Source organism: Acanthochromis polyacanthus, chromosome 11 (genome assembly GCF_021347895.1).
Source record: "Acanthochromis polyacanthus isolate Apoly-LR-REF ecotype Palm Island chromosome 11, KAUST_Apoly_ChrSc, whole genome shotgun sequence".
Classification (NCBI taxonomy): Eukaryota; Metazoa; Chordata; class Actinopteri; family Pomacentridae; genus Acanthochromis; species Acanthochromis polyacanthus.
In genome coordinates, this window is record NC_067123.1 from 16,385,768 (window position 1) to 16,411,247 (window position 25,480).

Below are 25,480 nucleotides of genomic sequence, written 5' to 3' on the forward strand. Positions count from 1 at the left end.
TTGCTCAAAAAGAATAGTTGGATATGTTGAGTTTCTCTCTATAATTTTGGGAGGCTGTTGTCACTTCCCGTGTCCTGTGAGTCAAGACTGAGAAGAATGTGAGGGACCTGGACTTGCTTTCACCCCTAACTTTCTTTTTGAGCAAACATTTTACATGGAAATTCAACTGGAACCATTAAGGACAATAATGCTAACTGTCCATTGTGCTTGTTTTTAGGTCATCCATGGTGCGTTATTAACTGCATCTCTTGCCACCCAGGTGTTGAGGACACATCTGCCGGAGCACGTAAGTCTGATAATTTTGTAATTGCTCTGGAAACAGCTGAGAATGATCTGTAAACATCCAGGACATTTGTTGAGTTTTCAGTTGTTAAAGGTTACTTTCAAAGCAATACATTTAAAGTAGTTAAAGTTGAGTAACTTTCATGTTACTCAACTTAAAATTGAGTAGTCACAAGTCATAACCGACCCAGGAAGAAAGATTTTGGTGATTTGCAGTTAAAATTTGTCAAGGTTAAAACTGATTTAATTTTCTGTTCTACATTTGCAAATATTTTATGGAAGCATTTAATTACAATATGAAATTCTGTCAGAACAATAGCATATGTTCAAAAATTCTCTCTTAGTTTTTCAATCTCTAAAATTTCAGCAGCACAACACAAAATATTTACATAATTCATACATTAGGAGTGTCTCCTAAAGGGTGACCAATCACAACATGATAAAAGTAACCAATGTCTAAAGCTTTATTTAAAAATTGTGGAACCTTCTTCAAATTAATTCCTCTGCTCTGTGTTCCATTGGCTTTCAAGATCAGTGTCACAAGCTGGACTATGTGCAGAAAGTCTGAGTACATGTATATTTATATTAACTGCTTAATCGTTTAACTATAAGCATCTCTTCCAATATATACATGAATTTATCAAGGCTTTTATCTAATGGTATCTAGTAGTATCTGATAGTTTCATGAAAAATAAAGAGACCGGAGCATTTACAGGGAAATACAGCAGACCAGGATAAAAGAGGATATAGTTTGATACAATAGTATCAAGCAAGGGAAGGGAATGAATGAAACAGGACCTGACTGTGGAGCCACAGGGAGACTACACTGGGAAGCAAAGGAAACGGCGACCTCTGGGGAAAACACTATCGTAGAACCAAGAGTATCGCATGACGGGTGAACAGGAAATGCGAAACTACGGAGGGCTACGAGGGACAATAAATACAGGGCTGCTGTCATTTGAAAGACAGTACAGACTTAATCCTAAAAATATTACTTGACTACGAGATGGGAAACTAACCAGAACCAAATTAAACAAGGCTAGGAAAATTACGGGGAACCAGGTTGCTGGTTGATTGCTTTAACTGGAAGACAGGACAAACTGTGCAACTCTACACAGGGACATAGTATGCAAAGTGCTGGCATGGACACTGACAGGTGAAGGGAATAGCAACAATCCTCTAGTTATAATACAACGTTCTACTGGGAAACCTTGAGTTCTGACATTCATGTGGATGTTTGACATGTACCACCCACCTAAACATCGCAGGTCAAGCAACCCCTCAACCATCCACCCCTCATGGCAACAGCAATCCTTGACGCTAGTTACCGCCCTCAGCAGGACTGTTGTGTTCCGTGGACCACTCAGGAGTGTCTCAGGAGTGGCCCGGGGAACACAACAGAGCTAAGGTGTTCACCCGGGTTCCATACTCCCCATATCCAAATCTTTTTGAGCATCCGTGGGATGTGCCAGAATAAGCCTGATCTCGGTAGGTCCCACCCTGCAACCCACAGGACCCACAGAATTCACTGTCCCAGTGCCACAGGACATCCCCAGAGGTCCTGTGTCCATGCCCCACTGGGTCAGAGGAGTTTAGCAGCATAAAGGGGACCAACACAATAGTAGGCAGGTGGTCACACACCTGAAAGTTCAATGTGCAGAACTATTAGTGTATCAACAGAAATCCCAGAAAGTGCTTGATTTATTAAGTCTCAAATTTCACAGTGTCGTACCCACCGTATGTTCAGACTTACCTCCGCACCCTCTGTTGGACTTGCAAGCACTGCCATTCCTGTACCAGTGGGTGATGTTCCCAGTCAGTGTGCTCTTCACCACTCCAGAGAAGAAAGGCCTCAAGACCTTTAGAGGGACTCTGAAATTCATCGGCTGTCTAAGTTGATAGAGATACTGCTTTGTGAATGTATTTGGCCCAGTTCCTGAGAGATGTGCATCCCTAGGTACTCAAGGCTGTACACCTTTCCCATGCATGTTTCATTAACCTTTAGTGAAAATTAATTTCTATACTGTCTTCTTGTAAAGTCCACAATCAGCTCCTTGGTTTTGCTGATGTTTAGGTATAGGTTGTTATCTGGTACCACTGTGACAGATTCTCAACGTCTCCTGTGTACTTCCACTCATCATTGCAAGAGAGGGATGAGGACACACCACTAGGAGGCTCTGGTTTTAAGGGTAATGGAGCTGAAAATGTGTTTTCTTGTCCTAACCATCTGGGTTCTAGTGGACAGGAAGGTCTAGACTGGAGTAGAGTTTGAGGGGAAGGATGGCATTGAAGGCTGAATTAAAATCCAGGAACAGAAATCTCACATTTCCTTTTCCTCCTGTCCAGATGAGCGAGGCTGGTTTGCAGAACTGGGAGACGGTGTCATCTGTGGATCTGTTTGGCTGCTACGCAAACTGAAGTGGATCCAGAGATTCAGGAATGGAGGAACAGGTGTGCTTTGATTTGTCTCTGAAAACACATAGATTCTGAGTTGAGGGGTTTGCTGTGGTTGTACAGACATTCTTTGGTACAGGAACAATGATTACTCTCATTAGGCATGTGGGGAACACAGACTGATCAAGGGAGAGGTTGAATCGTGTTTTGAACACTGAAGGTACTAGGTCAGCACACGGCTTTAACGCCTTTGCTGGACTGCCATCTGGGTGAGCTGCCTCATGTTGTGCTCTAAATTTGCCCATTGTTCCACCTGACAAACAACTGCTTCGAGTTGTTACAGATCGTTAGAGGGTGATCAGAGATGAACCAAGGTCCTGACAGGAGGACTTTGAAGATGGCTTCAACGACAGACAGTGACACAGAGAGCTGAACAAAAGAGAAACTGTTAAGGAGAGCAGAGACAAATCTAGAGCACACAATCCAAGGCATGAGTGGACTAGCTGTAGGTTGTACAATGGTCCAGCATCAAGTGGTGATCCAAAGCCATCTTTCATGGCAGGTGGAGACTGATAGCAGGTGAGCAATTCCCTGCTGCAGATGTCCAATTTCAGCTGACAATCCAGTAGAGGCGCAGCACACATTCACACACATTCACACACATGCACATCACTCACACTCACATGAAGGAAAGGCGAAAAGGAGGGAGAGCTACCAATTAAGCAGAGAAGGAGGTGGAGGGCATGGCAATCATAGCATGTTTTCTTTTGAATAATTCACTGTTATGTGATATTTTGTGGTAATATGTCACTTGTGTTACTAATGCCCAGGTCCAGCTTTGGTGTATGTAAAATTTGGATGATGAGCCCCTTGATGTTGACTGTTAAATAGCCAGCACTGGACAAGCAGAGGACTAAATGAACATGGCAGTCTTCAAGCCAGAAAATGTGGAGGACTTCTATGAGATCAGGGAAGTTCTGGGAAGGTATGGACATAACTGCTGTAACTTGAACTGAACTGTTTTACTGTAATGTAGCCATGAAGTTTGTGGACACATACGGATTTTGTTGCTATTGTTCTCTTTTCTGCACTCCAGCTTTAATTGTAGGATGTTCATGTCTCAGTTAGCTGTTTATGAGATATACGCCTAAAACATATACATCATATGCATTATTAATAAACTTTAAGAGAAGTAATTATCACCAAAGCAAACTGATACTGGGGGCGTAATGGTGTGAGAAATGTTTTCTTGGCACACTTTGCACCTCTTACCAACAATTGTGATTTGAATGCAACAGCCTATCTGTGTATTGTAGCTGGCCATATACACTGCTCAAAAAAAATTAAGGGAACACTTTTTAATCTAAGTATTGCATCAAATCAGTGAAACATGTGGGATACTGATCTGGTCAAGTAAGTAACTGAGGGGCTTTTTAGTCAGTTTCAGCTGCTTTGGTGTTCATAAAATTAACAACAGATGCACTAGAGGGGTAACAATGAGATAACCCCCAAAACAGGAATGAGTTTACAGGTGAAGGCCACTGACATTTTTTTTCCTTCCTAATATTGTCTGACTGTTTTTCACTAGTTTTGCATTTGGCTAGGGTAAGTGTCACTTCTGGTAGCATGAGGCGATACCTGGATCCTACAGAGGTTCCACAGACAGTCCAACTCCTCCAGGATGGCACATCAATGCATGCCATTGCAACAGTACAAAACAGTACTTTTTTACAACAGTAAAAAAGGCATTGATTGAATTCTCAATGACATTTCATTTCATTTCATTTATTTATTTATCAGGACAGTGTACAATGACATTAAGCTCAGGAGCAAAGATGTTTGTACCAGACTGTAGCTTTCCAAGCTAATTTCCATCTGTAGTCCTTAGGGAAAGGGACGGAGGCCAAGGTGCAAATACACATAAAATACATTTGACTATTTCCAAATAGTCCCATTCATAGAGTTACAGAATTAAAACTCATCTTTCTTCAAGACCATCCGTAACATCCGTAACGTGACACTGTTTCATGATTTCACAGACGTCCTTGCTTTTGTTCAGAAGACCAGGGACTAGATTAATATAATTGCGTGTTCACAAGTAAAACCTGCACAGATACACAGATACACCCAAGTCTAATTTCTGACATGTACTTGATAACATTTGCATATATGACCACTTTTGTTTGCTTCGTCAGTCTTTCACTGAACATCATCTTATGCACTTTTATATGTGACACTTGGCCTTCACTGTGATTTATGTCTTTGCCCCATGCAGTGGGCATTTTGGTCAGGTTCGACGGGTTTGTGAGCGGACCTCTGGGACTTGTTGGGCAGCCAAATTCATGAAGCTTCGTAAGAACGCGTGCAGCCGTCTAGGCCTGGAGAGGAGCAGTGTGGAGCGAGAGGTGGAGATCCTCCAGGCTGTGCAACATCCACACATCGTGACTCTTAAGGATGTTTTTGAGAGCCGAGCAGAGGTGGTGCTCATTCTGGAGCTGTGAGTTGATGAGAGCGTGTGTGTATTTGTTTTTGTGTGTGTGTTTTCCAAGACTGATACAGCAGCGGATGACGTGCCAGTCAGACACCTCTAACAGCAGACATTTGGGGTCTCACAGGAGGAAAGCCACAGAGTAACCTTTATGACAATGTTATTAGTGATACTGGGTTTTGATATGTCAGCCTCACTGCTCTCCCTTGCATAACAACAGGTACGGCACTTGAACTAACCTTAGAATACTTTCATAGTCTCAATGAGATGGTTTGTGACTGACGAGTGCTGTACCTCAAGAGCACTGAATACTAAATACTCATCTGCTGTTGTGTGAAATATTAGAGATGGCAGCTGTAAGCATGAGTATGGCTTGCTTTATAGCTTAAAGTTAGATAAAGTCATATAAAGATATCAGTAGCCAATCTACGTTATCATCAACCTGGACTGGAAAAAGTACATTATTAAAAATTTTAGGTTCCAGCTCATACGAACTAAACTTCTAATTTAGAAAACTATATTTAGAGGGGATAGTGATGTGGAGATGTTGCACAAATTACACACAAATGATTGAACCACCTTACTATTTTATTATCCTGTCAGATGTTTTGCTACCGTTTCTGTATCTTGTACAAGGAGTGAGTATGTGAGAATGTCTTTATAATAACACCCTCTGTTGTCTGATATCTCAGGGTTAATGGAGGGGAGCTGTTTGACTTCATTGCTGAGAAGGAGAACCTGTTGGAGAGTGAAGCCATTGAGTTCATGAAGCAGATACTGGCAGGACTGGGATTCATGCACAGCAAGAACATTGCCCATTTTGATCTGAAGGTAAAGCTGAACTGAATTTAATTATAGTGATGAACAAAAGCTTCCATACATTTGTGAAGACCGTCTCTATCATGGTGTTGGAAATGTTTTCTTGGCACATTTTGTTCCTCATAATACCAACAATCAGGGTTTAAATCAAACAGCCTATCTGTGTATTGTAGCTGACCATGTGCATCTCTTTACCGGCACAGTTTGTACAGTTTGTCACGTTCGTCAGAGTCCTCTAAGTGAGTCAGATGGGTGCTATTAAATTTAGCTCACATAAGTCAGCAGCTGTAGTCAATTGTAATCACTTAAAAGAAGTTAAGAGGCTATGGCATTAAGGGAATTTGATTAGCACATGTTTCTACATCACCAGAGCTAGAAACTCAACTTGCTGTATGTATATTTTTGGCTCAGCAGATTTTGTCATATTTCCAGAAGGTCTTCAATAAATCTATTGAAGAACCAACTTAAATGATTGTTTTATGTGACAAAGAAGCATTTTCTGCAATCATTCCATCAGAGAAAATAAAGAGTTGTAGGAGTCATTGGAAACTCAAGACTGCCATGTTATACATGGTCTTTACAAGTGCATGTAGCCTTTATCATGACTCTATCTCTCTGCTTTTTGTTTGTTCTGGAATACAACATTTTCAAAAGAAATGACTTTAAAGTATATGTTTCCTTAACAATGTTTTTTTTTTTCTCTTTTCAGCCAGAAAACATCATGCTTTCAGACAAAGTGTCAGCACATCCTACCGTCAAGCTCATCGACTTTGGCCTAGCCTACTTTTTCAATCAGGGGGAGGAGTACAGGAGTACAAGTGGAACACCACAATACATTGGTGAGGATCAGCAGTATTTGACATAATGTTTTTGTTTTAGTCTGTGAAGGCGCCAAAAGCTGCAGGTGTAGCTTCATGAAAGAGCTTCAGGTAAGATTTTCAAAGAGTTTGAGTTGCAGCAAAAAGATGTGTAGGCATCCAGTGATAATGTGTAACAGATAAACAGATTATAACAGATAAACTACTGAAAATGTACAAATAAACACTTCTGACATTTCAACAAATACTCAGTGACCAATATAGGCACCGTTCTTTTCAATAAGTGTCATGAGCTTTCCATCCATGGAATCTGTTAGTTTCGTGATGTGTTGATAAACAACGTTTTGAGCAGCAGCAACCACAGCCTCCCAAATGCTGTTCAAAGAGGTATATTGTCCTTCCTCTCTGTAAATCTTACGTTTACGAAGGACCCACAAGTTCTCACTAGGGTTTAGATCAGATGAGGATGCCATTATTCTGTCATCTCTAAGGCCTTTGCTATTTATCACGCAGTGGAGCACTTGGATGCATGTGATGGAGCATTGTCCTGCATAACGATCACGACCTTCTTGATTGATGTAGACTTTTTCCTCCACCACTGCTTGAAGAAAGTATCTTCTAGAATCTGGCAGTAGATTTGGGAGTTGATTTGAAGTCCATCTTCAACCCATAAAGGTCCAACTAGCTCATCCTTAATAATAGTAGTCCATAGCAGTCCTCCACCTTGCTGATGTCTGACTAAAAGTCTGTCATATATAATTACAGTTAGGTAATTTGGTTAATAGGACAGATCTGAGCTTTTCTGAAGAAACTGCCTTATAGTAAATTGAGAGGGAGAGAGTGGACAGCTCAGCCTTAGCAGCTATCTCCGCCCTAACCTGATTCAGGGAGAATCTCTTACAGGGAATCAAAAACCCAGTACAGAATCCAAATCCCCAATAAAAGCTCTCCTTTATTGAGTGGAAGTAGAAAAGTCCCATCTTGAATCGGGTCTGCAGAGGTCCTTTTTTCATTTGGGTGAAATAAGAATGTTCGATTTTCATTCATCCACTAGAGTAAGTTAAGAAGGTCCTTGGTGTTCCTTTCATCCAACCAAGTAAAATGAATAAAATAATCCTTATCCATCATTACTCTCCAATAGAACAAAGAGATTCCGTTATTTCTCTCAAGCCGAGCAAGAAAAACATTCTATTACTCCTGTCAAGTAGAATTGCAGACCGAGTGGGGCTTCTTTTTTCGCAAAGTATAATCCTCTGTTCCGGATACAGTCAGGTCTATAGAGTCATGTGACAACGATAGGTTACATTACACCTGTGGGTGCTTTTCGTGCCACCAAAACAGCCATGCGGTATATAGCACAAACATGTTAGCATAATATCTAAAATGATATACTGTATGTATACTGCCTCAAAATGAGAGCAAAGCCTTCTTAGCAAGTACTGAAGCTGTGATTGATAGTATGGTTATAAATGATTATTACTACTGTGAAACTCTTTATAGTCTACAGCATTAATTAGAATAAATGAATATCACTCTTAGTTTTAAAATTAATAAACACAGGACGTATTCATCAAAATTTTGTATAACGTTCATTTGTTATCAAAAGTCACCTAACAAATAAAGGTGGAAGTCTTGTAGCAATGTACCTACAAGAAATACGAGCTGAATCTGCGGGGCTGCTCAGCTTTACAGAGCTTTATCTTGATTTTTGTATTGCTGTATAGCAATACAAGACTGCAGTGTCCTTCCCACCGTAAAATAAACATCTCAGATGCCAATGGCACAAAGACACATTTAGAAACTTTCATATGGACAGAGTGCAGTATTTAGCAGCTAAAGACAAAAAAAATCTCCTGAGTTAGAGAAGATCTGAAATGTATAAGGAGTGTCTCTAGTGTTTTTCTAAATAAAGCAAAAACTTTTACTGTCTCTGGTTGTCTCCCTCTCAGCCCCTGAGGTAATCAACTGTGAACCTCTGAGTACAGCAGCAGATATGTGGTGAGTATTCTGCACTGACTGTCATGTCACACAGTGTGAAAGAACAGTGTTCTGAACACCATTCACTGTACAAGATTTCAGACAATCTTAGCAACAACAGAATAACAGTGTTCAAATGTAGTAGTTACAGTGAATGAATGATGGGATGTCCACATTTGTCCTTCATTTGCTGTGCAGTCGTGAAAAGGTTTAAACCACACCACATGACTGTACGTGTCCTGTGTTTCTTGTTCCTCTAGGAGCATCGGCGTAATTACCTACATATTGTAAGTTGTAAGTGCTTGTGTGTTGGGCGGCTTGTGAGTACTTGCAGGCATATGTTATTGCACATATTTTGCATGAACACCACTGCTTTTGACAGTATTTTATAGTATGTGAATTCATCCAACATTCACAATATATTTTGGCATTCTGCTTTAAAATTAACATCCCATTTACCTTCTATGAAGAAGCTAAAGGTTAATTTTGAGCTTTTACTGAAGTTGTAATCAAAGAAAATCCTTGATCTGAATGAATGACTTGGTTTGCGAACATGCTGTAGTTTCACTCTTGCTGTGTACTCTCTGTCCTCAGATTGAGTGGTTTGTCACCATTCCAGGGTGAGACTAAGGAAGAAACCTTGGGGAATATCATTGCCATGCAGTATGACTTTGATGAACGATATTTCAGCACGACCAGCTCGATGGCGAAAGATTTCATCGAGAAACTCTTGGTGAAAAACCCCAAGTATGTAGCATAGGTACAGTATTTGCTGCAGGCAATTTAGTTTCAGATGTACTTCCCCATTAGCTTATAATGATTTATGAAATAACTACTAGCAAGGTTGTTGAAGTGACCCTAGTGACTAGTGCCTTGCTGTTGTGCTTGATATAATACGCCAATTAAGCCCTTTTCAGATATGACTTTGTAAATCCATTAAAGTGATGCCATTATATCTTTCAGACATGGGTCACTTTTCCATAATGGCATCATCCAGACACATAAAAATTCTGTTCATCTGTGATGATAATCTAACTACTACTGTACCAAGTGTGACTTGCTTTTATATCCTGGCCAGTTGAATTATCACTTGTGAATGAAGTTGCTGCTGTTGTTCCATGCAAATCTCTGGAATCTGATGCTGCAGGTGTCAGGTGTTACAGCTCACCTGTTTGATGAGAAGAAAAGCACACAGTGTGACTTGCCATTGAATCCTGGCATGAACTGACTTTCCATGCCAAGGATGCATAAAAAAAAGAGTATTTAAGGAGTATTTATCCTGCTGCTGTCTAATTTTGTAGCTGTTTAACAAACTCAAGGGTAAAAACTTGTTCAAACATTTTCAGCTCCTAAATTATATTCAGTGTTGGTGAGTATCATTGATCTCAGCAGCGAGAGTCTGTTTTTATTGGGATCAGTTTTTATTTTTATGGGCATTACTAAAAGAACTTGTAGAGCAGAGTAGTTTAGAAAGGTATGTTGTAATTTTTGGCATACAAACTGTGTTCAGCGCTCCCTCTGGTGTTTTTGGATAAATATTGGGGCTACGATACACTGATAATCTTTTGGCCATCCCTGCCTGATATGCTGCCGCTGTCAGATCTGCCTATGTTGTTGTGCTCATGGAAGCTGCTTGTATGTATGGAAGGAACAACTCTGTTCATGTTGCGCCAATTTCAAACCTTTTTAGATTTTGGCAGCACTTTATTACTCTGCCTCTAACTACTACAAATAATAGCAACTCCTATTTGCTGTTCATTTGCTTTTGTAATCTGTAGTTGCCCTAAATGTGAAAAAATAGCAGTATTTCAGAAAGCATAGCAGTTTAGAAAACATGACAACAAAACAAAAAGCATAATGACATTCTAGAAAACATAGCAACACACATTAAATATCAAAACAGACAACAGCATTTGGTTGAAGACCACAACAAACCAGAAAACAACATCTTACAAAAGAAAAAACTCAGACTTTTCCACTTAATCAGTGTAGTTGACTTAATTTGCAGTCAAAATGGCAAAATGCACATGTACATAGACTATTTATTATGATATATTCCTGTATGGTTGATTTGTTGTTTCTTCTCCTCTGTTGATGTTTTCTGTAGTGACAGAATGACAACTGAGGATTGTCTACGTCATCCATGGATTAAGGTTACTACAAATTCTCTGCCATTTTTTAACGTACAAACATTATTCATTTGCTTACTACATCCTGCTGCTGAGTGTTACTGCATGCTGCTTATTATCAGTACATCATTTTCAGTGCGGTCATTTGTTTTCAGCCCATCACACGCAAACAGGTGGCCAATAGGAATCGATCCTCAATCAACATGAAGACCTTTAAGAAGTTCAACGCCAGAAGGAAATGGAAAGTGAGTCTGGATATGTATGCTGAACTTTGAATTTTTAAAAATATATTTGAGTCATTTTGTGCCTTTGCTTCCTGTGTTATAACACAACTGGAATGGATGGATGGATGTTCTGAGGTTTATTATTCATGAGCTGTTGCAAAAACTGCATACCAGTTTTATTTATTTTCATGTGTGCATCTGTATTGCTGCAGTTGTCTAGACAGTGTGTGAAGTACTTGGCTAGTGAAAGGGTTGCATGTTGTAGGCGATGCTTAAAAAATAAAATTGTCAGATAACATTTTTATAACATCCCATACTTATATGAAGTTACAGGGTCCCGATCATGGTCTAGCTACCTGCTTCTATATGACTGTTTACACAATTTAATAATAGAAATTCCACAGTGGATGATACTGAGCTGATGTAATGTAATCCATGGATGGATATAAAACATTCTTTGATACTCCTCTGACCCTCTCTAGATGTCCTTTACCATGGTGTCGTTATGTAACCGACTGGTAAATTTGAAACTGTGTAAGGTCAACCCAGAAGAAGATCCTCTGCAGGTGAGGTGACTTTGTTTTGCTCAGTTCACATGTTGTATATGAAAATGAAATCATCCCTTGAGTTTTTTTGTTAAATTGTTGTTAGTTCTCGTAGCAAAAATATTTATTTCAATTGTAAAACATTCCCAGTGACAAATTCATGGAAAAAACAACATAAAATGTTTTAAAGTTATTGGGCCACCATGTGCCACCAGCACTGCTTCAATGCACTGTCGCTATAACTTTTTGGAACTTTACTGGAGGATGGAACACCATTCCTCCAACGATATTCTGGTGAATCCACCCGGTCTTTATGACAGCCTCCAGAGGAAAACAAGGTCCCCAATAAAGTAGAGAATCCCAGTCACCCTTTATCTACCTGTCATCTGGCTGTGTCATTCCTCCTGTCCCCTAGACCTAGTTCTAAGACTGGACAGCCAGTTCTACAACGTCTTTCAGTTCAAGCTCCAGAGTCTCCCAGCTCACCAGCCTGATAGTCTCCAGCCAGCTCTCCAGTCAGCAACCCTCCCTAGCACCCTGGAGGTCCTTGTCCTGCAGCAAAATATCATGGAGGTCCCGATCCTGTGGCTGAAAATCTAGGAAGTCTCAGTACCACAGCTGAGCATCATGAGGTCCTGGCCCTGCAGTAAAGTGTTGTGGGGTTCATGGTTCTACAGTTGAGCATCATGGAGACCCTGCTCAAACAGCCAAGCATCTTGGCTGACTTTTCATCTGTTCTTGGGTTGGCCATCACCCCTCCTGAGTCTCCTGGTCAACAGCTCCAATGCTTTGTCTGTTCCTATGTCTCAGAAGACCACCATCTCTTCTGTTCCTGTGTCTCAGAGGACCACCATCTCTTCTGTTCCTGTGTCTAAGAGGACTGTCTTCTGTTTTGCTGTGGAGTGTGCACCTGGTCAACCAATGCCAAGCCCAGAGCCCTGCTATGGTTAGCTGACACAACGACAGATCTTGACTCAGCTGACATTTCCCCTTCTCCTGCCTGGCCGCTCAAGGGGTTAAGTCTCCAACACCGGCTTCCTGCCAGGCCTGCAGAGGTTATTGTTGTTTATTGCTGTTTTTTACCTGGACCATATGGAGATATTTCATTATATGCAGTTCACTGCAGAACCAACAAACACCAACACAACTACGGCCTCAGTAATGACTAGGGTGTATATCAGGTTTTTCATAGCAGACAATGTCATGAATTATTTTAAACTATTTAATTTGTTTTCTTAATTCACATTAAAAAGGCTACAAGAGCAGGGCAGCCATTCAAATATTGTCAGCTTCATACACAGCTGTCTATTATTGATTTTTAAATTCCCCAAACTATGCTCCCATGACGCTGATGCATTTGAAGACATTAATGTGGTGAAAATCATCACTGAAACTAATGACAATGAATTTTCTGATGCTAGATAATCTATGTGAGAGTAGTAACCAAGAGTGGAATCCTTGTATTAAATTTAATCTGGCATGGTCACACAAATAAAGTCTTTGCAGTAGGCTTAAATTGCAGTTCATGTATTCATTCAGAATTGTTCCTACAATGCAGAGAAATAGTGAAGACACTGTCAGACTGAATGGAACACTGTTCATGACAATGTGCAGACTACAGTGGGTACGGAAAGTATTCAGACCCCTTGAAATTTTTCACTCTCTGTGTCATTGCAGCCATTTGCCAAAATCAAAAAAGTTCATTTTATTTCTCATTAATGTACACTCAGCACCCCATCTTGACAGAAAAAAACAGAAATGTAGAAATTTTTTGCAAATTTATTAAAAAAGAAAAACTGAAATATCACATGGTCATAAGTATTCAGACCCTTTGCATATTTAAGTCACATGCTGTCCATTTCTTCTGATCCTCCTCAAGATGGTTCTGCTTCTTTATTGGAGTCCAGCTGTGTTTAATTAAACTGATTGGTGCTGAGTGTACATTAATGAGAAATAAAATGAACTTTTTTGATTTTGGCAAATGGCTGCAATGACACAGAGTGAAAAATTTCAAGGTGTCTGAATACTTTCCGTACCCACTGTATATTAACTTAAACTTCAATACACATCATGAAACAATGTGATGAGAAGGTACAGAAGCCGTACTTTGAAATAAAAATAATTAAAAATAACACATACGCAGTGTTCCTCGACATTTGGCTTTGGGTGACCAAAACAGGAACAGACGAGGCATTATCTGGAACAGAAACAGTTGGGACCTCAGCCAGAACAAGAATAGAAAAGGTCTTAACTGGAACAGGAACAGATGTGTGTTGAACATGTAAATCAGCTGCTAGTCCCAGAACTTTACGATGCTTGGCTACAGGACAAAGACTGGGACTTCAGAGGTGCTGCAGGGTGGTGAAGTCAAGGTGCATGAGAGCTGGGGAGCGGTGTGGTATGCTGGCGTAAACTAACTGTGACGTCACCCGTTGGTTTCAACGCCGAGAAAATGAAGCCCGGATTTTGCTACTTCCTGGTCGCCGTTTTGGATTTTTTGGAGCCAGTGACGTAAAAAGCGTCATCAAACAGACTGGACCGGAGAGCAACTAGGGGCAGGATTGGCTGAGGACTCTCTTATCCTGCCCACATTTTACCGCAGAGGCTTCTGTTGCCGTCTATCAAGTATAGCCACGCCCCCTGGCTCCGCCAACTTTAATGATTTATTTAAAATTCAGTATTGATTTATTTTAAGATCGGCCACCTGATCTCTCATCTTGACCATGAAAACTAACGGGAAAAAAATCCTGAGCTGTAGAACATCAGTCTATCAAATTTTATTTTTTCCAAAAATGAATTGGGGTCTATGGAGAAAAAGCTTTTTGGAGCCAACCCTAGCGGACAGCGTGATATTGCAAGTTTTTGACACTTCCGGGTTGGCTTCAATTCTGGAGCCAGATGCTACGTCCATTATATATACAGTCTATGGTGGTATGTCAATGGGAGCCTACTGGAACCAAGCAATCAAGCTACTTGCTTGACATGGGGACAGGCTGGAAGCTAACAGGCCGAAGGCTGGTTAACTCTGAGGTAGGCTGGAAATTAGCAGGCTGGTGGCTGGCTAAATCTGGAGCCGGCAGATTAGTAGTGACAAGCTGACTCTTAAATGAGGGTTTTGGTAAATCAAAAAAAAATCCTCATCCTCTGATGAGGTATTGCAGAATCCATTGCTTTGGTCTGTATGTACTGTCACCCGGTTAGCAAGGAAGGCTCCACATGCAGACATCACAGACAGGCAAGTGTAAGAAAAAAATAAATAATTGAACCTACTCCAAAGATAGCAACAGAGGATGACAAGGAAGCAAACAATACACTGGTACAGGGGAAATAAAATCTAAGACAAAGGTCCAAATAAAGGTCCAAATGAATGTCAAAAGTGACTAATCCAGAGAAAACAAACAAAAATCCTAAAGCAAAAAGACAGATCTAGTAAACACAAGGAGCACATGGAGCTGATGAAACAAGTCAGGCTGGAACACATGAGGTAGGTGAACATGAGGGAGAACAGGAGACAGAGGGGGGTATAATACTGTCCTGTACAACATACAGTACTGTGTGTTCCAGATAATTATGCAAATGTGATTTTTCGTTATTGTGAAGAGGCTTTTTGCTTAATTTTACTAAATCTGCTTTTCTACTATTGCAAAGGCCTATTGTGAGCATTATTTGGTAGTTTTGGAATATTTTTATTATTTAGAGGTGTAATAATCCAATTTTCTAGAATATGACTGTTCCAGATAATTATGCAAGTCAAATAAAAAAAAATATTCCAAAGCTACCAAATAATGCTCACAATAGGCTTTTGCAATAGTAAAAAAGCAGATTTAGTCAAATTAAGCAAAAAGCCTCTTCACAATAATGAAAAATCACATTTGCATAATTATCTGGAACACACAGTAGATTAGTTTAGATGCTCTCACTGAAGTACACATTGTTTTCTTTATAAGACACAGCTGTGCAAACAAATGAAAAGTGTTCAAATCCAGCTGTAATGATTTTTTTCCCCTGCAGAGACAATGTGAAAGTGATGTGGAGGACACAGAGAGCAAGCCTGCCTCTCTGCTGCGTCGAAGACTCAGCAGCAGCTCATAGAATCGGAACCGACACTGCCTGGTCTGAGCAGCTTTTTTCGATGAAAGATCTTTAGAAGATGTTGGTGGTGGAATCTTTGGATGGTTTGGTGTTTGGGACACTTCTTTTAAATGGAAGAGTGTACTTGGATGGGCAATGATTTGGGAAAACTCTGGATAGAACTATATTTCTTAATATTCTTTATATTCCCTGGTTTCATTCTCGATTGAAACTCAAAACTCATTTTGTCTTTATCTTTCAACCTTAAGTCATGAATTACTTTTTCATTGACAGTGTTTTTAATGTCACCCAAATGCAAATGCTTGATTTGTTATTGTTCTGTAAACTTTTAAATACCGTCAGTCCAAATATATTTTCAGCTGCTGTTAAGTTGTTTTTAAAAGCTACAATTGGCAGCTTTATGGAACAGAGGGGACACGCGCACACACAACAATGTGAAAATATTACTCTCTTTCTGCAGTTCTGCCTCTGTCCTCACTCCTTCCTACCAGAAAAGCACAGAAATATTTATATGCTTCACACACTAACTTAGTTACCTGAAACCACATTACTTTAAACAGCAACCTGTACAGTGTAGGCCTAGCAGTCATTCATTTTTATTTATCATATTGTAACTATGATACTGGTGTCATTATATAGAGGCAACTCTGTGAGAACTACCAACTGGCTGAACTTTCCTGTTATGGGTGGAATTTTCTAAAGCTTTCAAACAGAGCCATGAGGAGGTGCTAAGTCAAATTTCCTTTCAGACCGATTGAATTACCATACAGATAACTTTTTCCAATGATGGGGAAAAGGTTCAGCCTAAAGTAAAGATTTAATCATTGCACTTGCTATCACTCCAAATTTCCGAATTGCTCTTAATCCTCTAATTCCCCTATCAATAAGTGACAGTCTCACCTCAAGGTCCTTGTGCATGAGGTTGAAACTGCATTACTCCTTCATGAGTGCATGCTAACCTTGGACTCATGAGGACTGTTTTTCATCACCACTGCACTTTTGTTGAATAACCTTGCAGTCCATGTGTTATATTTTGTATTGCTGTTGGATTTCATAAGACTTAAAAGAGTCAGAGGTGTCTTGAAATTCTGCTAAAGCTCTCATGTAGTCTCTTTCCTTTTCAGTGATATGTGCTGAGTACAACCTGTATTGGTCTGTGAACCACTGAATTGTTCAGATTATCTCTGATTCAGTTGATTTGCACTGGGTCATAGTTTGATGCTGGAGTAGGATAAGATGAGCTTTTCATTAGTTTCAAAGAAATGAGATGCTAGAGAGGTAACTGAGGCATTTCTATCTTGAAAACAGGGATATTTATTCTTCTGTGGCTTTGTAAACAAACTTAGTTTTTTCTTCATCAATCAGTTGAATTAAAAAAGAGACACGACCTTCAAGTGAAGGCAAATTGATACCAAAGCATTCCATTAAATGAATCACAATATCAATTTCATTAGATACGATATGCTATTTATTTGTAAGTCTAGTTAACCATTCCATCTATACCTACAGCCAGAATTACCCAAACAATAACTAAAGAGACTACAGAGCACCACATTTCTCACATTTACATAAGAATATATATATATATATATATATATATATATATATATATATACACATATATATATATATATAAATCAGTTAAGCAATCTTTCTTTGATGAATTATTATGAAATTAACACAGAAAAGTTTCAACAAAAGAATTTCTGTTAGTTAGAGCCAACTTACTAATAGCTAAAAAGGTTACTACTCTACTTATACTTCTAAGTGCATATGCAGTGCAGTCTTCTAGGATCAGAGGGTAGCTATCCATCTCGCTGTCTCTGGATCTACAGAAGAAAGATATCGGCCCACATGCTTTTCGAATCCACATAAAAATGAGAAATTCCAGGACAAAGCAGATGTAAAGAAATTCATTTGTTCCTAGGGCATGTTATGCAACTAAAATACTTTAAGTTCTTTGCGTCATGATGTTAATTCAATGGCTTGCCTTATATAAAAGCTTAATATCGAATCTGTGGGATATGCAATTTCTAATCCACATTGTAAATACCACAGGGTGCTCCACAAATTCATTTGCGCATTTGTGTCATTGATGTATGCACAAACCTGTTCAGCTGTATGTTACTAAAAACACTGAATGAAGCTGTGTAGTTACAGTATCACACACTGTATGCATTTCATTGCCATGGGAACCCCACATGTATTTAGTTGGTGACGCAGAAATCAAATAAATGTTTAAGTTTGCTGTCAGGTCTGTTTACATGCTTGTACTGCAACTGATAGAACAGAGTTTAGAAGATTTGGTCACAAGTTAAAGTGATATCCTGCATAATGGGACAGTGTCAGACCTAAATCCACTGAAATACAATATTATATTGTGTTTAAATATATGAAGTTTAAAGATATGAACTTTAATGTGCAGCTGTCAGTTAGAAATAATCAGCTGCATTGATCAGTAAAATTAATACATTAACACAGAGTTAAAAGTTGTTGTTTTTCCTGTCTAGCATTCCTGTCTTACATCCAACAGTACTTTTTGTTCACAACTTTAACTTCCAGTTTTTGCTCTTTCATTTTGGATTTATTTCATTCTGTGTTATTGACAGCATTTTCTAACCTCCATCCAAATGAAAACAATTTCTTCCATTTTCTGCTTTGTTTTGTGTTTTATTTTAAAATTGTCTTTGTTGCAAATAAACAATAAAGTTACCTTTATAATTATTAAATCACTGCCCTGTTATTTATGTAATATCTTTGTAATATACTAAATGATAATAAAATTGTGGTGTTCTAGCCTCTGTTTTGTCCCAGTAGATCCTGGTGACAGTCTCAAGTTGAAAACTGCTGACCTAGACCTGACTGAGAACAGATCCTGCACATGGTCGCCTAGTCCTAAAACATGACAGTCTTTATTGGCAATGTAACAGTTGCAAGGAGAGGAGTAGGTGGTGTGACGAGGTATGTGGTGGGCAAACATTATGCCAGCAACAAAATAAAGTGCTGGAAATGCAGGAAGCTGTTTTTTTGCAGTCGAGGAAAAAATACCACAAATAAGAAGGGGCGAAAACTTTCAATTAGTTCCAAAAAATGGCAGTGCTGCATTGTGCTGCCTTCAGAACCATTAGCCCACTTTTCTCCCAGTATACTCATACAGTATATAGAAAGGGGGCTTGAAATTAGTTTAACTATTAATAATAATTAAGACATGTCAGGAGGAACTGAAGAGAGAGCGCTATTCTAATGAATGAAATTATTGTCACAAAAGAAGGACTTCTACTGGAAATTTTAAACATGCTACACTAAACCTGCATTAACAATGTGAAAGCTTTCAAAACAAAGCTTGCCTTACCTGCCCTTACTGAAACAAAAATGCAAAAGGAGTAACAAGTGTCTAATACTTGCACAATTAGCCACAAGTAGACAATTAATTCCTAGATTAGGCCCAAACCTCCTACACCTAGAAGCTAGTGTCTCTCAATTCTTAACAGAACACCAATCTGTGGGTCAACTTGCATCATTTCAGACAGAATTCAGGAAAGATGATGTTCAGTGTTTACCAAACCTAAAAGTCTAGCAGAATTTTGTGAATTTATGTATTTTACCCTTAGAACCTTTAAAGCTGTTTAAATGGTTCAATATCTCCAGAAATGCCCAAACTGCCACTGCCATGAAATTCTGTGAGGACACAGAATAGTTTCCAGCAGATCCAGATGATTCAAGAGCTCCATCAGAGGACACATTTTTAAATTACTGGCCTTTTGAAATGGGAAATGTGTAGTTATACCTGTAAAATATAGTGTAGTTTCCAATGACAACCACAGTGATACAGCTCTGCACATCAAACTCTTGTTTCTATGAGAATAAAAAGCTGAAAGTGATTTCAGGTTTCTGCTGCTTGAATCCGTTTCTGTTTTCAGGCTCTAATGTGAGGAAATGTCTCCACCTGCTGGATTTAAACAGTTAGCCTCCACCACATCGAATATTCTACACCAACCAACATTCAGTGGGATACAAATACAAATGAAAATCAACTGAGAACATTTAGACAGTCCCTGTACAGTGCAGCTTTGAAGTACTTTACTTGGGTATTTCCATGTTGTGCTACTTTCTTCTTTCACTCCACCACATCTCAGAGGGAAATATTGGTCTTTCTGTTTCACTATGACAGCTTTTAAAGATGAAAATTAGACACAATGGACAATAAAAGTAGTTAAACTGCAACACAAAATTACTGATTTATTCTTGACATTTTTGATGTTTTGATATTTTTTTTAATTTTTGTAAATATTTTTTGAAACATGTTTACATTTTTTTGTATTTCTTTAAGATACATTATTTTATTTCATTTTAATTTTTGCTGTTTGATAAGACATTTCTGATATTATGTAAATAATGTTTTCTTTTGGGTTTTTCTAATTTATTTAATTTTATTTTGTATATATTTTTATTTTAAGATATTTTTATTTTGAAAGATTTTTTAAATGCTTTGATATGTTTTGGTGTTTTTTTTTAAATTTTGAATTACTTTAAAGATGCTTTTCCATTTTTTAGTCATTATGTGTTGGCGCAAATATACACTTCCCTTCAAAAGTATTTGAACAGTGAGGCCAATTCCTTTACTTTAGCTGTAGACTGAAAACATTTGGGTTTAACATTAATCGATAAATATGAGACAAGAGATCAACATTTCAGCTTTTATTTCCAGGTATTTACATCTGGAGCTGGTACACAACTTTGGAGGTAGCACCTTTTGTTTGAGCCCACCCATTTTTCATGTGCTAAAGTATTGGAACATGTGACCGATGTGCGTTTTGCTGCTATGCTGTGTCCTATTACATTTATTATTCATACAATAAGTAATGCTCCGTGTCTGCGTTCAGTTTCATATTTGGGTTTTACCTGTATAGACTGCATCTATAGTTAGAGGTGTAACCAACACGAAAACCAGAGAGCTGTCTATGGGTGAAAAATAAGCAATTGTGAAGCTGAGAGGAGATGGAAAATCAATCAGAGCCATTGCGCAAACATTGGCCATAGCCAGTACAACCATCTGGAATGTCCTGAGGAAGAAAGAAACCACTGATGTACTAAATAACAGATGTCTAACAGGTAGACCAAGGAAAAGAACAGCAGTTGCCTTTACATTCCTTCATATTTATCACATTTGAAGACAGTCTGAACCAAAGACATGCTTGTAAACATTGTGGCTCAAAGGCTGCTGTCTTCAGGAATTTTATGGCTTGAAACAGAGTTTTGCGGCCTGAAATGTCCACTTTTGCAAAATGGGGTAAGGTGATTCTATTAGTATTGAATCCCCTGCGTTCAGAAGATTGTATAACTCACAAACACAACATAATTTAACAATGGCAGACACTTTTTGTTGAAGCATTGCTTTTATCTGTCTTTGCTCCATACTGATTGGTCACAGATACTTTGAACTTCAGCTGTGCATGACAGAAGAAAGTATTGTTGTAAAAAGTGCTATTATGCCATCTTTTGATGAAGCAGAAAGTTGGTGTTGTAAAAAAAGAATTCCTGAGCAGACAATAAAGTTTTTCTATTCTATTCTATTCTATTCTATTCTATTCTATTCTATTCTATTCTATTCTATTCTATTCTTCCATCCATCCATTCTCTATACACCGCTTTATCCTCACTAGGGTCGCGGGGGGTGCTGGAGTCTATCCCAGCTGACTCGGGCGAAGGCAGGGGACACCCTGGACAGGTCACCAGTCTGTCGCAGGACTACATATACATATACAGACTATTCTGTTTTGTTTTGTTTTGTTTTGTTTTGTTTTGTTTTGTTTTGTTTTGTTTTGTTTTGTTTGTTTTGTTTTGTTTTGTTTGTTTTGTTTTGTTTTGTTTTGTTTTGTTTTGTTTTGTTTTGTTTTGTTCTGTTCTGTTCTGTTCTGTTCTGTTCTGTTCTATTCTGTTCTGTTCTGTTCTATTCTTCATTTTTGGGGGGTTTGATGTTGTACAAAGGGGTGGTTTGATCTGCCTTGGCATGCCAACAAATTAATACCACTTTTGATTTTCCATGGCTGCAGCAGTAAGTGAAGTTCAGCCACATAGAAGTGCACACCTCTTCCTGTAGCTCCCGTAACTGCACCCTTTCTGTGTACACCGGAATAATGTAGGGTTGCGGAAAACGGCATCCTTATTGTTTGAAACTGAACATTCCATGCACCCTCATTGGCTGTAACTGAACATTCTATGCACCTTCATTGTTTGTAACTGAATATTCCATACAACTTCATTGCATGTAACTGAACATTCCATGCTTCCTCATTGTTTGAAACTGAACATTCTATACATCCTCATTGTTTGAATCTTAACTTTCTTTGCATCCTCATCGTTTGTTACTGAACATTCCATGCATCCTAATTGGCAGTAACTGAACGTTCCATGCATCCTCATTGTTTGAAACTGAACATTCTATGCATCCTCATTGTTTGAAACTGAACATTCTATGCATCCTCATTGTTTGAAACTGAACATTCTATGCTCCTTCATTGCTTGTAACTGAACATCCTATCCATCCTCATTGTTTGAAAGTGAACATTCCATGCATCCTAATTGGCTGTAACTGAACATTCCATGCATCTTAATTGTTTGTAACTGAACATTTCATGCACCCTACTTGGCTGTAACTGAACATTCTATGCACCTTCAATTTTTTGTAACTGAACATTCCATGTATCCTTATTGTTTGTAACTGAACATTCTATGCATCCTCATTGTTTGAAACTGAACATTCCATGCATCCTCATTGTTTGTAACTGAACATTTCATGAATCCTACTTGGCTGTAACTGAACATTCCATGCATCATCATTGTTTGAAACTGAACATTCTTTGCATCCTCATTGTTTGAAACTGAACATTCCATGCATCCTACTTGGCTGTAACTGAACATTCCATGCATCTTAATTGTTTGTAACTGAACATTTCATGCATCCTACTTGGCTGTAACTGAACATTCTATGCACCTTCAATTTTTTGTAACTGAACATTCCATGTATCCTCATTGTTTGAAACTGAACATTCTATGCATCCTCATTGTTTGAAACTGAACATTCCATGCATCATCATTGTTTGAAACTGAACATTCCATGCATCATCATTGTTTGAAACTGAACATTCCATGCATCATCATTGTTTGAAACTGAACATTCTTTGCATCCTCATTGTTTGAAACTGAACATTCCATGCATCCTACTTGGCTGTAACTGAACATTCCATGCATCCTCAGTGGCTGCAACTGAACATTCCATGCTTCTTCATTTTTTGTAACTGAACATTCCATGCTTCCTCATTGTTTGAAACTGAACATTCCATGCATCCTCATTGTTTGTAACTGACCATTCCATGCATCCTCAGTGGCTGTAACTGAACATTCCATGCTTTTTCATTGTTTGTAACTGAACATTCCATGCATGCTCATTGTAACTGAACATCTGTAACCAACATGAAAACCAGAGAGCTGTCTATGGGTGAGAAGCTGAGAGAAGATAGAAAATCAATCAGAGCCATTGCGCAAACATTGGCCATAGCCAGTACAACCATTTGGAATGTCCTGAAGAAGAAAGAAACCACTGATGTACTAAGTAACAGATGTCTAACAGGTAGACCAAGGAAAAGAACAGCAGTTGCCTTTATCACATCTGAAGACAGTCTGAACCAAAGACATGCTTGTAAACATTGTGGCTCAAAGGCTGCTGTCTTCAGGAATTTTATGGCTTGAAACAGAGTTTTGCGGCCTGAAATGTCCACTTTTGCAAAGTGGGGTAAAGTGATTCTATTAATATTAAATCCCCTGCATTCAGAAGATTGTATAACCCACAAACACAACGTAATTTAACAATGGCAGACACTTTTTGTTGAAGCATTGCTTTTATCTGTCTTTGCTCCATACTGATTGGTCACAGATACTTTGAACTTCAGCTGTGCATGACAGAAGAAAGTATTTTTGTAAAAAGTGCTATTATGCCATTTTTTGATGAAGCAGAAAGTTGGTGTTGTAAAAGAAGAATTCCTGGACAGACAATTAAGTTTTAAAGTCTATTCTATTCTATTCTATTCTATTCTATTCTATTCTATTCTATTCTTAGAGCACTGTGAAGCAACATTTCTTTAGGGTTTGATGTTGTACAAAGGGGTGGTTTGATCTGCCTGGCATGCCAGCCAATTAATGGTGCTTTTGGTTTTCCATGGCTGCAGCAGTAAGTGAAGTTCAGCCACATAGAAAGTGCACACCTCTTCCTGTAGCTCCTGTAACTCCACCCTTTCCGCGTACACCGAAAAAATGTCGGTTTGCTGAAAACGGCTCCTTTTAATTTTTGATGGATTTAAACGTAGATGTATGCATTTTGTACCACATTGCCATTTTTTCGGTTTTATTTCTTGAGCGCTGCCCTGCTCTTACTTTGAAAGCACCTCTTCCTGTCTGCTGAGGGCTCAGCACGTGCAACTTGTCGCTCCTCCTGTTGCTGCTGCGCGCGCACTGAAGCGCTCCGGCAGCTCCTCCAGTCCGCTGGTGTCGCGGCTCCGGCGGCTCCGCTCCCTGAAGCAGAGGAATGTGTCGTATCGGACGGACTCGCTGACACTGCGCACTTTCTCTGTATTGTCCCAGCGGAGGATGGTGGCTGGCGGCTAGTTTCAACTTGGGACTCCCTGTTTTTTCGTTCCTTGGCGAAGCGCACTGAAATCAGTTGGTGAGTGTCCGTCGTTGCGCACATACACCGTCACCTGTTCCACAGGTAGGGCAGCAGACTGGCCGCTGCTGCTGAGAGTCAATAAAGCTGCTGCACGGCCAGAGGACAGTCTGCTGGTTACAGTATGTTAGACGCGTACAGGGAGGAATTAGTAGAGCATGATGGTGCCATTCTGCGCTGAAACTGAAATTAAAAAAAAAAATCAAAACAACAACAAGCGGAGGATAAACAGCACATTTCCGTGTGTTATATCATTGTCATCAGCTGCAGGTTTATTCAGATGTAACTGCTCCTTATTGTGGTGACAGCAGTCAGCTCCAGCTACCTGTCACCCTCCACATGATCTCACAGCGCTGTGTGCATCAGCTGTGGATGTGAAAATGCCACCCGCTCCCAGCAGAGAGCTCTATGACAGCTGGATTGTGTCCTGTGGTTTATTAAAAGGTGTGTAACTCATGACCTTCAGACGATGAACTGTAACCACGTCCATAATACATTAAGCTTAATTTGAAATTTTCAAAATTTAGAAAAGGAGTATCTGTTCACAAGAAATGTTGTTTCGGAATTCATTTCAGTTCAAATGACTCACATCACCGTTTACAATAAGAAACAGGCCTGCAAGTAAAAAAAATAAGGTAGTATTAGCTTTGGAAGGTCAAAACAAAGGCTTGGCGGAAGTATAGTGTGCCTGTATCCAGTGATTTAAATGTGACTACTCTGCAGTCCTAAAATAGACACAATTTACCACTTACTCCATCATGAGAGGCTGTTCAACCACAATCTGTGATGAAAATTATTATTTCAGAACTCTAACTGGCTGCTAGACATGATAAACTCTTAAATGTACTAAACCCTTAGCTTTGCTCTTCATGTCCTCTTCCTTAATACATCCTCCACAGGTCCATTCCGATACAAAGGCCATGAATGACCCTCAGTCTTTACGCTTTGGAAATGTGGAGCTAAAAATGTAAAAATTTAAACCCTGAGTTTGTG

General features: G+C 39.1%; 2 protein-coding genes across 3 annotated transcripts in view; both read left to right on the forward strand.

The window, feature by feature from the left end:
* The first annotated feature begins 214 nt into the window (after positions 1 to 214).
* si:dkey-240h12.4 (death-associated protein kinase 2) lies at positions 215 to 18,417 on the forward strand. Of its 2 annotated transcripts, XM_022217788.2 has the most exons (13): positions 215 to 286; positions 2,629 to 2,733; positions 3,507 to 3,661; positions 4,952 to 5,173; positions 5,857 to 5,995; positions 6,693 to 6,822; positions 8,751 to 8,799; positions 9,039 to 9,065; positions 9,373 to 9,525; positions 10,886 to 10,931; positions 11,063 to 11,152; positions 11,614 to 11,697; positions 15,688 to 18,417. In XM_022217788.2, the coding sequence occupies exons 3-13, from the start codon at positions 3,594 to 3,596 to the stop codon at positions 15,766 to 15,768; spliced, it is 1,089 nt and encodes a 362-aa protein (XP_022073480.2). In that variant the 5' UTR covers positions 215 to 286; positions 2,629 to 2,733; positions 3,507 to 3,593; the 3' UTR covers positions 15,769 to 18,417. The 2 variants fall into 2 exon arrangements, with proteins under 2 accessions (XP_022073480.2, XP_022073481.2); XM_022217789.2 differs by lacking the exon at positions 2,629 to 2,733 and having other exon boundaries at positions 216 to 286.
* A 5,832-nt stretch (positions 18,418 to 24,249) lies between these two features.
* The window catches only part of LOC110967998 (cAMP-dependent protein kinase inhibitor beta-like), a 31,869-nt gene continuing 30,638 nt past the window's right edge, over positions 24,250 to 25,480 (forward strand). Inside the window, exon 1 of the mRNA XM_022217790.2 lies at positions 24,250 to 24,487. The gene's annotated coding sequence lies outside the window, so the exon portion shown is untranslated. The remainder of the gene's footprint in view (positions 24,488 to 25,480) is intronic.